Genomic DNA, 18,836 nt, shown 5'->3' with positions numbered 1-18,836 from the left:
AATTTGACCCAAAAAATACCTGGAATTTTTCCAAAAACACCTGGAATTTTCCCAAAAAATAACCAGAATTTTCACAAAAAACACCTGGAATTTTCTCAAAAAATAACGAGAATTTTACGCAGAAAACACCTGGAATTTATCCCAAAAATAACCAGAAATTTCCCAAAAAACACCTGGAATGTATCCAAAAAAAACAGAATTTGACCCAAAAAATACCTGGAAATTTCCCAAAAAACACCTGGAATGTATCCAAAAAATAACCAGAATTTGACCCAGAAAATACCTGGAATTTACCCAAAAATAACCAGAATTTGACCCAAAAAACCACCTAGAATTTGAGCAAAAACCACATAGAAGTCGCCCAGAAAACACCTGGAATTTGACCCAAAATACACCTGGAAATTTCCCAAAAAACACCTGGAATTTATCAAAAAAAAAACAGATTTTGACCCAAAAAACACCTGGAATTTTCCCAAAAAAACCCCAGAAGTTTCCCAAAAAACACCTGGAATTTATCCAAAAAATAACCAGAATTTTCCCAGAAAAAAACTGGAATTTTCCTAAAAAATAAACTAAATTTTCCCAAAAAACCCCTGGAATTTTCCCAAAAAATAACCAGAATTTTCCCAGAAAAAACCTGGAAATATCCCAAAAAAACCCTGGAATTTATCAAAAAAAAATCAGAATTTGACCCCAAAACCCACCCAGAAATTCGCCCTAAAACCGCCCCAAAATTTGAGCAAAATTCCCCCAAAATTCCCCCAAAAATTTGACCCAAACCCAGCCGGGATTCACCCACAAAACTCCCCCAATAAAATATTAATAACTCATTAATAATTCGTAATTAATGACTTAATAATTATCGCCTGTGAGAGGCCCTGGCAGCTGCAGGGGAGCTCTGGGAATGACTGGGATGAGGTTTGGGTTCCCAATTTGAGATTTTTATTAACAATAATCACTAATAACTATTAATTAATTACTAATTAGTTAATTAATCACCTTCCTGAGGCCACAGGGGCTGGGAATAGCCAGGATAGGAGAAGGTTTGGCGTTACTGGGAATGACTGGGATGAGGTTTGGCTTCCCAATTTGGGATTTTTATTAACAATAATCACTAATAACTATTAATTAATTACTAATTAGTTAATTAATCACCTTCCTAAGGCCGCAGGGGCTGGGAATAACCAGGATAAGATGAAGTTTGGGGTCACTGCAGTGACTGGGGTGGGTTTGGGGTCACTAATTTGGGCTTTAACCTCCCAAAACCAATCCATAATTACTAATTACTAATTAATTAATTAATTAATCACCTTCCCGAGGCTGCAGGGGCTGGGAATAACCAGGATAAGAAGAAGTTTGGGGTCACTGCAGTGACTGGGGAGGGGTTTGGGGTCACTAATTTGGGATTTTTATTAACAACAACCACTAATAACTACTAATTACTAATTCATTAATTAATTAATCACCTTCCCAAAGCCACAGGGGCTGAGAATAACCAGGATAGGAGGAGGTTTGGTGTTACTGGGAATGACTGGGGTGGGTTTGGGGTCACTAATTTGGGATTTTTATTACCAATAATCACTAATAGCTATTAATTACTAATTAATGAGTTAATTAATCACCTTCCCGAGGCGGAGGGGGGCTGGGAATAACCAGGATAAGATGAGGTTTGGCCTTACTGGGAATGACTGGGGTGGGTTTGGGTTCCCAATTTGGGATTTTTATTAACAATAATCACTAATAACTATTAATTAGTTACTAATTAATTAATTAATCACCTTCCCAAAGCCACAAGGGCTGGGAATAACCAGGATAAGATGAAGTTTGGGGTCACTGCAGTGACTGGGGTGGGTTTGGGGTCACTAATTTGGGCTTTAACTTCCCCAAACCAATCCATAATTACTAATTACTAATTAATTAACTAATTAATCACCTTCCCAAAGCCACAGGGGCTGGGAATAGCCAGGACAGGAGCAGGTTTGGTGTTACTGGGAATGACTGGGGTGGGTTTGGGTTCCCAATATGGGATTTTTATTAACAATAATCACTAATAACTATTAATTAATTACTAATTAGTTAATTAATCACCTTCCTAAAGACCACAGGGGCTGGGAATAACCAGGATAGGAGCAAGTTTGGCATTACTGGGAATGATTGGGATGAGTTCGGGTTCCCAATTTGGGATTTTTATTAACAATAATCACTAATAACTATTAATTAATTACTAATTAGTTAATTAATCACCTTCCCGAGGCCACAGGGGCTGGGAATAACCAGGATAGGAGAAGGTTTGGGGTCACTGCAGTGACTGGGGTGGGTTTGGGGTCACTAATTTGGGCTTTAACTTCCCAAAACCAATCCATAATTACTAATTACTAATTAATTAATTAGTTAATCACCTTCCCAAAGCTGCAGGGGCTGGGAATAACCAGGATAAGATGAAGTTTGGGGTCACTGCAGTGACTGGGATGAGTTTGGGTTCCCAATTTGAGATTTTTATTAACAATAATCACTAATAACTATTAATTAATTACTAATTAGTTAATTAATCACCTTCCTAAGGCCACAGGAGCTGGGAATAACCAGGATAGGAGGAAGTTTGGCGTTACTGGGAATGACTGGGATGGGTTTGGGGTCACTAATTTGGGATTTAACTTCCCAAAACCAATCCATAATTTCTAATTACTAATTAATGAGTTAATTAATCACCTTCCCAAGGCTGCAGGGGCTGGGAATAACCAGGATAAGATGAAGTTTGGGGTCACTGCAGTGACTGGGGTGGGTTTGGGGTCACTAATTTGGGCTTTAACTTCCCAAAACCAATCCATAATTACTAATTAATTACTAATTAACTAATTAATCACCTTCCTGAGGCCACAGGGGCTGGGAATAACCAGGATAGGAGCAGGTTTGGCATTACTGGGAATGACTGGGATGAGGTTTGGGTTCCCAATATGGGATTTTTATTAACAATAATCACTAATAACTATTAATTAATTATTAATTAGTTAATTAATCACCTTCCCAAAGCCACAGGGGCTGGGAATAACCAGGATAGGAGGAGGTTTGGGGTCACTGCAGTGACTGGGAGGGATTTGGGGTCACTAATTTGGGCTTTAACTTCCCAAAATCAATCCATAATTACTAATTAGTTACTAATTAATTAATTAATCACCTTCCCAAGACTGCAGGGGCTGGGAATAACCAGGATAGGAGCAGGTTTGGTGTTACTGAGAATGACTGGGGTGGGTTTGGGGTCACTAATTTGGGCTTTAACTTCCCAAAACCAATCCATAATTACTAATTACTAATTAATTAATTAATTAATCACCTTCCCAAAGCCACAGGGGCTGGGAATAACCAGGGTAAGATGAAGTTTGGGGTCACTGCAGTGACTGGGATGGGTTTGGGGTCACTAATTTGGGCTTTAACTTCCCAAAACCAATCCATAATTACTAATTACTAATTAATTAACTAATTAATCACCTTCCCGAGGCGGAGGCGGCCGCAGGGGGCTGGGAATAGCCAGGATAGGAGAAGGTTTGGGGTCACTGCAGTGACTGGGGTGGGTTTGGGGTCACTAATTTGGGATTCTTATTAACAATAATCACTAATAACTATTAATTAATTACTAATTAATTAGTTAATCACCTTCCCAAGGCTGCAGGGGCTGGGAATAACCAGGATAGGAGGAGCTTTGGTGTTACTGGGAATGACTGGGATGGGTTTGGGGTCACTAATTTGGGCTTTAACTTCCCAAAACCAATCCATAATTACTAATTACTAATTAATGAGTTAATTAATTACCTTCCCGAAGCAGAGGCAGCCGCAGGGGGCTGGGAATAACCAGGATAGGAGAAGGTTTGGGGTCACTGCAGTGACTGGGGTGGGTTTGGGGTCGCTAATTTGGGATTTCTATTAACAATAATCACTAACAACTATTAATTACTAATTAATTAATTAGTTAATCACCTTCCCAAGGCTGCAGGGGCTGGGAATAACCAGGGTAAGATGAGGTTTGGTGTTACTGGGAATGACTGGGATGGGTTTGGGGTCACTAATTTGGGCTTTAACTTCCCAAAACCAATCCATAATTACTAATTACTAATTAATGAGTTAATTAATCACCTTCCCAAGGCTGCAGGGGCTGGGAATAAGCAGGATAGAAGAAGGTTTGGTGTTACTGGGAATGACTGGGAGGGGTTTGGGTTCCCAAAATGGGATTTTTATTAGCAATAATCACTAATAACTATTAATTAATTACTAATTAGTTAATTAATCACCTTCCTGAGACCATAGGGGCTGGGAATAACCAGGGTAGGAGCAGGTTTGGTGTTACTGGGAATGACTGGGATGGGTTTGGGTTCCCAATTTGGGATTTTTATTAACAATAATCACTAATAACTACTAATTACTAATTAATTAACTAATTAGTCACCTTCCCAAAGCTGCAGGGGCTGGGAATAGCCAGGATAAGATGAAGTTTGGGGTCACTGCAGTGACTGGGGTGGGTTTGGGGTCACTAATTTGGGCTTTAACTTCCCAAAACCTATCCATAATTACTAATTACTAATTAATTAACTAATTAATCACCTTCCCAAGGCCACAGGGGCTGGGAATAACCAGGATAAGATGAGGTTTGGTGTTACTGGGAATGACTGGGATGGGTTTGGGTTCCCAATATGGGATTTTTATTAACAATAATCGCTAATAACTATTAATTAATTACTAATTAGTTAATTAATCACCTTCCCGAAGCCACAGGGGCTGGGAATAACCAGGATAGGAGGAGCTTTGGGGTCACTGCAGTGACTGGGGTGGGTTTGGGGTCACTAATTTGGGCTTTAACTTCCTAAAACCAATCCATAATTACTAATTACTAATTAATTAATTAGTTAATCACCTTCCTGAGGCCACAGGGGCTGGGAATAACCAGGATAGGAGAAGGTTTGGTGTTACTGGGAATGACTGGGGTGGGTTTGGGGTCAATAATTTGGGCTTTAACCTCCCAAAACCAATCCATAGTTACTAATTACTAATTAATTAATTAGTTAATCACCTTCCCGAGGCGGAGGCGGCCGCAGGGGGCTGGGAATAGCCAGGATAGGAGGAGGTTTGGCCGTAGCTGCCCTGGGAGCTCTGCCCGGAACCGAAACCGCCGGAGCCGTAGGAGGGAGGAGCCGCTGGCGCTGAATAACCTGCGATAATTAATAATTAATGGTTAATTAGCGGTAATTAATGGGGAATTTACATGGGGGAAATAAGGGAAAGCAGGAGGAATAACAGGGAAAAAAAATGGGGAAAAAACAAAAAGAAATTGGGAAATTTCGAGGGAAAGAAAAGGGAAATTGGGAAGCAATTAATTAATTAATGGAGATTAGAAATTAATTTTATAATGGGGGAAAATGGGAAATTGGGAAACAATTAACAATTAATCAAAGTAATTTAGAGATGGGGAGAAAACAAGGGAAATTAAGGGGAAAACCAAGGGAAATTGGGAAGCAATTAATTAATTAACAGCGATTATAAATTAATTTTATAATGGGGGAAAATGGGAATTTATTTCCAATCGGGGAATTGGAAAAGGGTTAGGGTTAAGATTACGAATCAATTAAGAATTGATTAATATTTAATTTAGAAAGAGGGAAAAAATAAGGGAAATTGGGGAAAAAAGAGAAATTGAGAAACAATTAGCAATTAATTAACGGTGATTAGGAATTAATTTTATAATGGGGAAACGGGGAAAAAACAGAGGAAATCATGAAATAACGGTGTTACAGTTAATTAGGAAAATCAGGGAATTGGAAAAAAATTAGTAATTAATTACGGTAATTAATAATTAATTTAGAAATGGGATAAAAATAGGAAATTGGGGGAAAAAAGGGAAATTGGGAAACAATTACCAATTAATCAAAGTAATTTAGAGATGGGGAGAAAATAAGGAAAATTGAGGGGAAAACCAAGGGAAAATGGGAAGCAATTAATAATTAATTAAGAGTAATTACAAATAAACTTCAAAATAGAGGCAAAAAGAGAAGAAATTAGGAAATAATTAAGAATTAATTGGGGTTTCAGGGCAGGTTTGGGTCCAAAAATGCAAGTTTTGGGTCCAAAGGGAGACAAGGACGGGATTTTGGGGATTTTTCTGGAATTTTGGGATTTTTGGGCATGAAAAATTGAGATTTTGGGGAATTTTTGGGCATGAAAAATGGAGATTTTTGGGAATTTTTGTGGAATTTTTAGGGATTTTTGGGCATGAAAAATTGAGATTTTTGGGAATTTTTTGGAGAATTTTTGGGGAATTTTTGGGCATGAAAAATTTGAGATTTTTGTGAATTTTTGGGGAATTTTTGGGCATGAAAAATTGAGATTTTTGGGATTTTTTGGGGAATTCTTGGGAATTTTTTGGGCGTGAAAAATTGAGATTTTGGGGATTTTTTTGGGAATTTTTTGGGAATTTTTGGGGATTTTGGGCATGAAAAATTTGAGATTTTGAGGAATTTTTGGGGGAATTTTTGGGAATTTTTTGGGCATGAAAAATTGAGATTTTGGGGAATTTTTCGGGAATTTCTGGGCATGAAAAATTGAGATTTTTGGGAATTTTTGGGGGAATTTTTGGGGAATTTTTGGGCATGAAAATTTGAGATTTTTGGGAATTTTTGGGCATGAAAAATTGAGATTTTTGGGAATTTTTTGGGCATGAAAAATTGAGATTTTTGGGAATTTTTGTGGAAATTTTTGGGCATGAAAATTTGAGATTTTTGGGAATTTTTCAGGAATTTTTGTGGAATTTTTTGGGAATTTTTTGGGAATTTTTGGGGGATTTTTGGGCATGAAAAATTGAGATTTTGGGGAATTTTTTTGGAATTTTTGTGGAATTTTTGTTGGAATTTTTGTGGAATTTTTTGGCATGAAAAATTTGAGATTTTTGGGAATTTTTGTGCAATTTTTGTGGGATTTTTTGGACATGAAAAATTGAGATTTTGGGGAATTTTTTGGGAATTTTTTGGGGAATTTTTGGGCATGAAAATTTGAGATTTTTGGGAATTTTTCAGGAATTTTTGTGGAATTTTTTGGTAATTTTTGGGGAATTTTTTGGGGAATTTTTAGGCATGAAAAATAGAAATTTTTGGGAATTTTTGGGGGGAATTTTTAGGGATTTTGGGCTCTTTCACTGCTCTGGCTCTGCCCAGGCACTTTTGGGCTCAGATTTGAATACAACGTGATACAAACATGGGGATTTTTGCTATTTTCATGAATAATTTAATTTTTTTTATATTTTCCCCTCACTCACCGCTCTGGCTCTGTTGGTAGGAGGAGCTGTACCCCCCCTGTCCGTACCCCGTGTCCTTGGGGCACTTTTGGGGCTCAGGTTTGGGTCCAAAAGTGCCAATTTTGGGTCCAATGGGATACAAGAATAGAATTTTTGGGGATTTTTCTGGAATTTTGGGCTCGAAAAATTGAGATTTTTGGGAATTTTTTTGGAATTTTTGTGGAATTTTTTGGGCATGAAAAATTGAGATTTTGGGGAATTTTTTGGGAATTTTTTGGGGAATTTTTGGGCATGAAAAATTGAGATTTTTGGGTATGAAAAATTGAGATTTTTGGGAATTTTTTGGGGAATTTTTCGGCATGAAAAATTGAGATTTTTGGGAATTTTTGTGGAAATTTTTGGGCATGAAAATTTGAGATTTTTGGGAATTTTTCAGGAATTTTTGTGGAATTTTTTGGGAATTTTTTGGGAATTTTTGGGGGATTTTTGGGCTCAAAAAATTGAGATTTTTAGGAATTTTTGTGGGATTTTTTGGGCATGAAAATGTGAGATTTTTGGGAATTTTGGTAGGATTTTTAGGCTCAAAAAATTGAGATTTTTGGGAATTTTTTGGGGAATTTTTGGGCTCAAAAAATTGAGATTTTTGGGAATTTTTTGGGCATGAAAAAATGAGATTTTTGGGAATTTTTTTGGGAATTTTTTGGCATGAAAAATTGAGATTTTTGGGAATTTTTTGGGCATGAAAAATTGAGATTTTTGGGAATTTTTGTGGAAATTTTTGGGCATGAAAAATTGAGATTTTTGGGAATTTTTTGGGGAATTTTTGTGGAATTTTTAGGGATTTTGGGCTCACTCACAGCTCTGGCTCTGCCCAGTTTTGGGTCCCAAAGTGCCAATTTTGGGTATAAAGGCATACAAGGGTGGGGATTTTTCTGGAATTTTGGGGATGAAAAATTTGAGATTTTTGGAAATTTTTGTGGAATTTTTTGGGCATGAAAAATTGAGATTTTGGGGAATTTTTTGGGAATTTTTGGGGAATTTTTTTAGAATTTTTTGGGGAATTTTTGGGCACGAAAATTTGAGATTTTTTGGGAATTTTTTTGTGGAATTTTTGGAGAATTTGGGCTCATTTACTGGGCTCTGATCTCAGTTCTGGGATCAGTTTTGGATCCATTTTGGGTCCAAAACTGCCAATTTAAGGCACAAAACCACCGATTTTGCATACGATGTGATACAACCACGGGGATTTTTGTGAATATTTTCATTTTTTTTATATTTTTTACATTTTTATCTTTACTCACCGCTCTGGCTCTGTCGGTAGGAGGAGCTGTACCCCCCCTGTCCGTACCCCGTGTCCTTGGGGCACTTTGGGGCTCACAATTCAATACAATGGGAGACAAGGACGGGATTTGGGGGATTTTTCTGGAATTTTGGGCTCGAAAAATTGAGATTTTTGGGAATTTTTCTGGAATTTTTGTGGAATTTTTTGGGCATGAAAAATTGAGACTTTGGGGAATTTTTTGGGGAATTTTTTTGGAATTTTTTTTTGAATTTTTTGGGAATTTTTTGGGGAATTTTTGGGCATGAAAATTGAGATTTTGGGGAATTTTTCGGCAATTTTTTGGGATTTTTTTGGGAATTTTTTTAGAATTTTTTGGGGAATTTTTGGGCATGAAAAATTGAGATTTTTGTGAATTTTTTGGGGGAATTTTTAGGGATTTTGGGCTCATTCACTGCTCTGGCTTTGCCCAGGCAGTTCTGGCCTCACGTTTGAATACAATGGGATACAAACACAGGGATTTTTGCAATTTTCATTAATATTTTGATTTTTTTTATATTTTTTACATTTTTATCTTTACTCACCGCTCTGGCTCTGTTGGTAGGAGGAGCTGTACCCCCCCTGTCCGTACCCCGTGTCCTTGGGGCACTTTGGGGCTCAGGTTTGGGGCACAATATGATACAAACACCGGGATTTTTGCTCATTAATTTACATTTTTTACATTTTTATCCTCACTCACCGCTCTGGCTCTGTTGGTAGGAGGAGCTGTACCCCCCCTGTCCGTACCCCATGTCCTTGGGGCACTTTTGGGGCTCACATTTCAATACAACGTGATACAAACACGGGGTTTTTTGTGAATAATTTAATTTTTTTTATATTTTTTGTGTCACTCACCGCTCTGGCTCTGTTGGTAGGAGGAGCTGTACCCCCCCTGTCCGTACCCCGTGTCCTTGGGGCTCAGTTTTGGGGTACAATATGATACAAACACGGGGATTTTTGCAATTCTCATTAATAATTTTACATTTTTTTATATTTTTAACCTCACTCACCGCTCTGGCTCTGTTGGTAGGAGGAGCTGTACCCCCCCTGTCCGTACCCCGTGTCCTTGGGGCACTTTGGGGCTCACAATTCAATACAATGGGAGACAAGGATGGGATTTGGGGGATTTTCTGGGATTCTGAGATTTTTGGGCATGAAAAATTGAGATTTTTGGGAATTTTTGTGGAATTTTTGTGGAATTTTTTGGTCATGAAAAATTGAGATTTTTGGGAATTTTTGTGAAATTTTTGGGGAATTTTTTTGGAATTTTTGGGGAATTTTTTGGGGATTTTGGGCATGAAAAACTGAGATTTTTGGGAATTTTTGTGGAATTTTTGTGGAAATTTTGGGCATGAAAAATTGAGATTTTCGGGAATTTTTGTGGAATTTTTGTGGCATTTTTGTGGAATTTTTTGGGCAGGAAAAATTGAGATTTTTGGGAATTTTTTGGGAATTTTTTGGGGGAATTTTTGGGCATGAAAAATTGAGATTTTGGGAATTTTTGGGGAATTTTTTGGCATGAAAAATTGAGATTTTTGAGAATTTTTTGGGCGTGAAAAATTGAGATTTTGGGGAATTTTTGTGGAATTTTTGTGGAATTTTTGGGGGGAATTTTTGGGGATTTTGGGCTCATTTACTGGGCTCTACCCAGGCAGCTCTGGGATCAGTTTTGAGTCAGTTTTGGATCCATTTTGGGTCCAAAATTGCCGATTTAAGGTACAAAACCACCGATTCTGCATACGATGTGATACAAACACAGGGATTTTTGCTATTTTCATGAATAATTTAATATTTTTTACATTTTTATCTTTACTCACCGCTCTGGCTCTGTTGGTAGGAGGAGCTGTACCCTCCCTGACCATACCCAGTGTCCGAGCTCTGTCCGTACCCCCCGTAGCTCTGCTGGCCGTAGCTCTGCCCCCCCCCCTGCGAGTAGCTCTGCCCGGGGGGGGCGGGGTAGGCGCCGTAACTGAGCACAAAAAATAAAAATAAATTTAATTTAAAATTCCCAAATAAAAGGATTTTAGGGTGGGGAAATGGGGGGGAGGGGGGTTCGTACCTTTGGGTGGCCGTCTGGCTGTAATCTGGGGAGGAAAGGGTTAAAAATTGAGGTTAATCAAGCAAAAAACACATAAAATAAATTAATTTTTTGAAATTATAATGTCTGGGAAGGGTGAAAAGTTGAGGTAAATCAAGCAAAAATCGCGCAAAATAAATCAATTTTCTGTAATTATAATATCTCGGGAGGAAAGGGTTAAAAATTCAGGTTAATCGGGCAAAAATCGCATGAAATAAATTCAATTTTCTGAAATTATAACGTCTGGGAAGGGTTAAAAATTCGAGTTAATTAAGCAAAAATCACATAAAATAAATCAAGTTTCTGGAATTATGACATCTGGGGAGGGAAGGGTTAAAAGTTCAGGTTAATCAAGCAAAAATTGAGCAAAATAAAGGTATTTTCTATCATTATTGTATCCAGGGAGGAAAGGGTTAAAAGTTGAGGTTAATCAAGCAAAAATTACTTAAAATAAATCAAGTTTCTGAAATTATTACATCTGGGGAGGGAAGGGTTAAAAATTCAGGTTAATTAAGGAAAAAACGCATAAAATAAATCCAATTTTCTGAAATTATAACGTCTGGGAAGGGTTAAAAGTTGTGGTTAATCAAGTAAAAATTAATTAGAAGAAAGGTATTTTCTATCACTATTATATTTGGGGCGGGGTTAAAAGTTGAGGTTAATCAAACAAAAATTACTTAAAATAAATCCAATTTTCTGAAATTATAACGTCTGGGAAGGGTTAAAAGTTGAGGTCAATCAAACAAAAATTGCATGAAATAAATCCAATTTCTGAAATTATTACATCTAGGGAGGGAAGGGTTAAAAATTCTGGTTAATTAAGCAAAAATCGCATAAAATAAATCCAATTTTCTGATATTATAACGTCTGGGAAGGGTTAAAAGTTGAGGTAAATCAAGCAAAAATTGCATGAAATAAATCCAATTTCTGAAATTATTACATCTGGGGAGAAAAGGATTAAAAATTGAGGTTAATCGAGCAAGAAACGCATAAAATAAATCCAATTTTCTGAAATTATAACGTCTGGGAAGGGTTAAAAATTCGGGTTAATTAAGCAAAAATCACATAAAATAAATCAAGTTTCTGGAATTATTACATCTGGGGAAGGAAGAGTTAAAAGCTGCGGTTAATCAAGCAAAAATTAATTAAAATAAATCCAATTTTCTGAAATTATAACGTCTGGGAAGGGTTAAAAGTTGAGGTAAATCAAGCAAAAATCACATAAAATAAATCAAGTTTCTGGAATTATTACATCTGGGGAGAAAAGGGTTAAAAATTGAGGTTAATTAAGCAAAAAACACATAAAATAAATTAATTTTTTGAAATTATAATGTCTGGGAAGGGTTAAAAGTTGTGGTTAATCAAGCAAAAATTGCATGAAATAAATCTATTTTTTGTAATCATTACATTTGGGGAAGGAAGACTTAAAACTTGAAGTGAATCAAGCAAATATCACTTAAAATAAATCAATTTTCTGTAATTATAATATCTCGGGAAAAAAGGATTAAAAGTTGAGGTTAATCAAGCAAAAATTGCTTAAAATAAAGGTATTTTCTATCATTATTATATCCAGGGAGGAAAGGGTTAAAAGTTGAGGTTAATTAAGCAAAAATCGCATAAAATAAATCAATTTTCTGAAATTATAACGTCTGGGAAGGGTTAAAAGTTGTGGTGAATCAAGCAAAAATTGCTTAAATTAAAGGTATTTTCTATAATTATTATATTTGGGGTGGGAAGGGTTAAAAATTCGGGTTAATCGAGCGAAAAACACATAAAATAAATCCAATTTTCTGAAATTATAACGTCTGGGAAGGGTTAAAAATTCGGGTTAATCAAGCAAAAAACGCATGAAATAAATCAATTTTCTGAAATTATAATGTCTAGGAAGGGTTAAAAATTCGGCTTAATCAAGCAAAAATCACATAAAATAAATCAAGTTTCTGGAATTATTACATCTGGGGAGGGAAGGGTTAAAATTTCAGGTTTATCAAGGAAATATCACATAAAATAAATCAAATTTCTGAGATTATAATGTCTGGGAAGGGTTAAAAGTTGTGGTTAATCAAGCAAAAATTGACTAAAATAAAGGTATTTTCTATCATTATTATATTTGGAGTGGGAAGGGTTAAAAATTGAGGTTAATCAAGCAAAAAACGCATAAAATAAATCCAATTTTCTGAAATTATAACGTCTGGGAAGGGTTAAAAGTTGTGGTAAATCAAGCAAAAATTGAGTAAAATAAAGGTGTTTTCTATCATTATTATATCTGAGGAAAAAAGGGTTAAAAGTTGAGGTCAACCAAGCAAATATCACATAAAATAAATCAATTTTCTGAAATTATAACGTCTGGGAAGGGTGAAAAGTTGAGGTTAATCAAGCAAAAATTGCTTAAAATAAAGGTATTTTCTATCATGATTATATTTGGGGAGGGAAGGGTTAAAAATTGAGATTAATCGAGCAAAAATCGCATGAAATAAATCCATTTTTTGATTTTCCATATCTACTAAATCTCGACAGGAAGCTCTTAAAAAATTTGAGGTTATTCAAGCAGAAAATATTTAAATTAATTGTATTTCCCTTAATTTATTCAATCCAGGGAGGAAAGCGTTAAAAATTGGGGTTAATGACTCAGAAATTGCTTAAAATTAAATAAAATTGTCACAGTTCATTATCCTGGGGGAAAAGGCGTTTAACAATTGGGGTTAATCACGAAAATTTGATTAAAGTAAATAAATATTCCTATACTCATTAAATATAAAAAGAAAAGAGTTAAAAGTTGGGGTTAATTAATCAGAAGTTGGTAAAATAAATCGATTTATCCTCCTTTATTAAATCTAGGGAGAAAATGGTTAAAAATTGGGGCTAATTACTCCAAAAAAAACAATAAAAAATAAAAATAAATAATACGCTAATATTCATAATACTATTTTATCACCAATTAACAATGATTCCATAAATAATACATAAAAACGGATTTTCCCCAATGTATTGGAGCTTTTTTAATTATCAATTTAATTAGATGATTAGGACTAATTTTTATTTTCGGGCAGAAACAGCGAAATTTCAGCATAAAATAAAGAAAAAATTGAATTTTTCATCCACCCAAAAGCAGCGAACCCCTGCTGGAGTGAAACTTCCCGCCCAAAAAGAAGATTTCTCTTGATTTCCCCCAAATTTGGTTCTTTTGAATTGTAAAAAAAGGGAAATTAAAGATGAATTTTATTAGTTAGGCGTGAAAAGGGACATGAAGCCTTAAAGCCCCCTCAGATTTAATACAACGAAAAGAGTCTAAAATTCCGGTTTTTACAGCAAATATCTCCCTTTAAATGCACTCTAGAGCTCGAATTTAATTATTTGTGTGTCATATAAAACAATAATAATGTAAATTTATTTATTCCGGCAGGAAAATAGCAAGAAAAAAGTTTCAATTCCCCTCAGGCACCACAGAACAAAAGGCGGTGTGAAAGCACATGGCTCTAAGGGCAAAAAGCCTCCAAAACCTCACAAAATGAAGGAATTAAATTATTTATACAAAAAATTAAACAGGACAAATTTGAAATTTAAATATTTAATTGTTAAAGTATAAGGGAAACTCTTAATTCCCTTCAGGCTTCGCCTAACAAAAGGCGTGCCCCGGGGGGGGAATATTCGGAGGATGTAAAAAACTAAATTTAAAATCAAAATAACCCCCCCAAAATGGTATAAGCAGCACAATAAAACACAAATTTACTTATAAACTTTATATTTCATTAAAATACTTTTAATTCTCCCTCAGAAATCCGCACCGGAGAGTGCGGAACTGAACCCACCCCCTCACGACACGGCGGCAATTTCCCGCCTCGCAAAGAAGAAACCGCGGGGGGATTTTTTTATGCTCGAAGCCTAAATTTTAGAGTTTAATTTTCGATGTAACCGTTTGATTAAATTTGATTTATTTTGGCTTGATTGGATTAAATCTGATTTAACGGAAGGACCCGGATGTGTCACTGCGGCAGCGGCGCCGCGCACGCGCCGCGCGCACAAAATGGCGGCGGTGGCGCAGAGGCAAAACCACAAAATGGCGGGCGGGAGAAAAAGCGGGTCCCGGACCCCCTAACGCATCCCGAAATTACCCCAAAGTTTCAACAAATTCCTGGGAATTGCACCCAAAATCCAAGTGTGCGTGTTAAAGTTGGGGGTTGTGGGCTTAATTTCCATCCCCGCTGCCGGCGAGGCGCATCCGGGCGCGGCGCTTTGTTCGGCCCCCGCCCCACCCGCGATGGTTTCAGCAGGAAAAATAACCCAAAAGAGCGCCCGCAATTTGCGGTTTGGGTTTGAAATATAAGTGATATAAGTGTAATGAGGAGAAATACTAAAAGGAAAATGAATTGAAAATTAAAAATAGAGAAGTGAGGCGCGGCGGAAACGGGACAGCATCAAATCCCACACAGCGCGCAATCAAATCGCACACAGCCCCGGAGCAGCGCTGACGGCGAAAAACCCACAATGAAACAACGCCTTAACTACGCCAATTAACGGCAAAATGACCATTACAAAGAGCATTCATTAAAAACAACACAACCAACGCCGTATTAAGCGCGGCGGCCGCCGGAACCCCCTCAGGTTTCCTCCCCCCGGTGCTCCCGGACCGCGCTGGGCGCTGCACTCCCCGCCCGCCCCCGGGGTCCCAGGGGCAAGGAGGGGTCTGGGGGTCCCTCCCCGGTGCTCGGGGGTCCCTGCCCGGGTAAAGAGGGAGCTGTGGGGTCCCCACGGCGCCGGTACCGTTGGAGGCCATGGCGGCGCCGCCCGTTCCGCGTCCGCTCCACGTGGCGCCCGCACTGCGCGCCGCGCGCGCCCGCCCGCCCTTTTATAGCCTCGGCCGGCGCCTCCCACCAACGCGCGAGAGGGGAGGGGGGATCGGGGAGCTCCCCCTTCCGCGGCTTCACGGGATGGTACGGTCCTGGCGGGAAAAGGGGGCGGGGTTCAGAGCGGCGTGGGCGGGGAAATGGGCGGGGCTTGGGGGAGCGCGGGGCGCCCCCTGGCGGAGAGCGGCGGGAGCGCTTTGGGAACCGCATGGAGACCCCATAGACCCCCATGGAACATTCTGGAAACCCTAAGGAACGCTCTGGAACCCTGTAGAGCCCTCTAGAACCCTACAGAACCCCATAGGACCTTCTAGAACCATCTGGAACCCGACAGAAACCCTATGGAAGCATCTAGAATCCTCTAGAACCCCATAGAACCCCATAGGACCCTATAGCCCCTCCCTCCTCCCAATTAGGCCCCCCCAATTAGCTCCGCCCCACCCTAATTAACCCCTCCCCCGCCCCAATAAGTCCCTCCCACTCCCGTTATACCCTTCCCATCCTAATTAACGCCTCCCCCTCCCTAATTAGCTCCACCCCACCTTAATTAGCCCCTCTCCCACTCTAATTAGCCCCCCCACCGCAATTAACCCCTCCCAACCCTAATTACTCCCTCTCCGCTCATAATTAACACCTGACCACACTAATTATCCCCTGCCCCACCGCAATTAGCCCTCTCCCTAATTAGGCCCACCCTAATTAGCCCCTCCCCCATTCTAATTAGCCCCTCCTCCACTCCAATTAGCCCCTCCACCCCAATTATCCCCTCCCTTCCCCCTAATTAGCCCCCCTCCATAATTAGCCCCCTTCCATAATTAGCCCCTCTCCCATCCTAATTAGCCCCTCCCACCCTAATTAGTCCCTCCCCTCCTAATTAGCACCGCCCCACCCTAATTAGCCCCTCCCCCAATTAGCTCCTCCCCCACCCCAAAAAAGACCAAAAAACCCCCAAATTTCGGGGATGGGGGAGGGGAAATTTCCTTTTATTGGCAATAAATAAGCGACGCCGGGGGTGGGGGGGAGGGGCGGGGCTGGGGGAGGGGGCGGGGCTTGGGAGAGGGGGAGGAGCCGCCATTGGCCACGCCCCCTTCCTCGAAATTTCGGGGCGGGGCCACCCCAAAAATCCCAAAATGTGGGGGGAGTGGAAGAGGGGAAATGAGGGGGAGGGGCCAATTTAGGCCACGCCCCTTTTCTGAATTTGGGGGAGGGGCTTGGGGGCCCCACTGCAGGGGGCGACCCCAAAACCCACCCCCGGGGGTGGAGCTTGCCGTGTGGGAGGGGCCAGGTTTGGCCACGCCCCCTCTTGAATTTTGGGTGTTTGGGGGATGGGGAGGGGCCAAGTTTGGCCACGCCCCCTCTTTGAATATTGGGGGGGATTGGGGGAGGGGAGAGGGTGGGGGGAGGGGCGGAGGTGGGGGAGGGGCAGGTGTTGGCCATGCCCCCTCGTGACATGGGGGCGGGGTCCCCAAAATCGTCACTTCCGGTGCTTCCGGGCGGGCTCGTCCACTGTGGGGGGGGAGAGAAAGATTACGTCATCAAAGGCGGTGATGTCATAGGGTGACATCATGGCGGTGATGTCACGAAGGGAGGGGTTGAGGTGGCCACGCCCCCCTCCCGCCCCTCCCCCCACGGGTGTTGGAGGAGGGGGGACGGTGACGTCACAGGGAGGGGACGATGACGTCATAGGGGGTGACGATGACATCATACAGTGGTGACAATGAGGTGACAGTGACGTCACGGGGAGGGGACAATGACATCACATGGAGGGGGCAGTGATGTCATAAGGAGGGGACAATGAGGGGGCCATGACAGGGCGGGGACAGTGACGTCATGGAGGGGGGGGCAATGATGTCATAGGGAGCTGTCAATACGGTGACAATGACGTCATAGGGAGGGGACAATGAGGTCATAGGATGTGACAATGACGTCACAGGGCGATGGCCATTGGGGCGCAGTGACATCACAATTAGGTGACGGTGACGTCATCGGGATGTGACAATGCCGTCGTAGGGAGGGGACAGGGAGGTGACAATGGTGACACAGAGGTGACACACAGGTGACAATGGTGACAATGACAATGGTGATAATGGTGACAGTGGTGACAATGAGGTGACAATGAGGTCACAATGGTGACAATAACAATGGTGACAATGACAATGACAATGGTAACACAGGTGACAATGAGGTGACATTGGTGACACACAGGTGACAATGACAATGGTGACACTGAGGTGACAATGACAACGACAACGACAACGACAATGACAATGACAATGACAATGACAATGACAGTGAGGTGACAATGGTGACAATGAGGTGACAATGGTGACAATGACAATGACAATGACAATGAGGTGACGATGGTGACAGTGGTGATACCGAGGTGACACACAGGTGACAATGACAATGGTGGCATGGAGGTGACAATGGTGACAATGGTGACAATGACACTGAGGTGACAATGAGGTGACAATGATAATGGTGACAATGAGGTGACAATGGTGACAATGACAATGGTTGCAATTATGACACTGAGGTGACAATGAGGTGACAATGACAATGACAACGTCAATGGTGACAATGACACTGAGGTGACAATGAGGTGACAATGAGGTGACAATGGTGACAATGACAATGACAATGACAATGACACTGAGGTGACACACAGGTGGCAATGGTGACAATGACAATGTCAATGGTGACAATGACAATGGTGACAATGAGGTGACAATGACAATGACAATGACAATGACAATGACAATGACAATGAGGTGACACTGAGGTGACACACAGGTGGCAATGGTGACAATGACAATGGTGACAATGACAATGAGGTGACACTGGTGACTATGACAACGGTGACAATGACAATGACAATATGGTGACAATGAGGTGACACACAGGTGACAATGGTGACAATGACAATGGCAATGATGACAATGACAATGGTAACACACAGGTGACAATGGTGACAATGACAATGGCACTGAGATGACAATGAGGTGACAATGACAATGGTGACAATGACAATGACAATGACAATGACACTGAGGTGACACTGGTGACTATGACAATGGTGACAATTACAATGTCAATGGTGACAATGACACTGAGGTGACAATGGTGACAATGACAATGTCAATGGTGACAATGACAAGGTGACAATGACAATGGTGACAATGAGACTGAGGTGACAATGGTGACACACAGGTGACACACAGGTGACAATGAGGTGACAATGGTGACAATGACAATGACAGTGGTGACAGTGACACTGAGGTGACAATGACAATGGTGACACACAGGTGACCATGGTGACAATGA

The 18,836-nt window shown here is 40.2% G+C and overlaps 2 protein-coding genes across 2 annotated transcripts in view; both read right to left on the bottom strand.

The window, feature by feature from the left end:
- LOC141731618 (uncharacterized) overlaps positions 1 to 15,618 on the bottom strand; it is a 52,170-nt gene extending 36,552 nt beyond the window's left edge. Inside the window, 4 exon segments of the mRNA XM_074558030.1 lie at positions 5,060 to 5,198; positions 10,409 to 10,560; positions 10,651 to 10,675; positions 15,430 to 15,618. Coding sequence (XP_074414131.1) covers positions 5,060 to 5,198; positions 10,409 to 10,560; positions 10,651 to 10,675; positions 15,430 to 15,442 — 329 coding nt within the window. The 5' untranslated portion in view covers positions 15,443 to 15,618.
- An 856-nt stretch (positions 15,619 to 16,474) lies between these two features.
- LOC102065920 (sarcoplasmic/endoplasmic reticulum calcium ATPase 1-like) overlaps positions 16,475 to 18,836 on the bottom strand; it is a 44,701-nt gene continuing 42,339 nt past the window's right edge. The window contains exon 18 of the mRNA XM_074558029.1: positions 16,475 to 17,018. The gene's annotated coding sequence lies outside the window, so the exon portion shown is untranslated. The remainder of the gene's footprint in view (positions 17,019 to 18,836) is intronic.

The sequence above is a fragment of the Zonotrichia albicollis genome, chromosome 24 (assembly GCF_047830755.1).
Source record: "Zonotrichia albicollis isolate bZonAlb1 chromosome 24, bZonAlb1.hap1, whole genome shotgun sequence".
In the NCBI taxonomy this organism is placed as follows: Eukaryota; Metazoa; Chordata; class Aves; order Passeriformes; family Passerellidae; genus Zonotrichia; species Zonotrichia albicollis.
The sequence above is the reverse complement of the archived record's forward strand: the minus strand, read 5'-3'. Positions and strand labels throughout refer to the sequence as shown.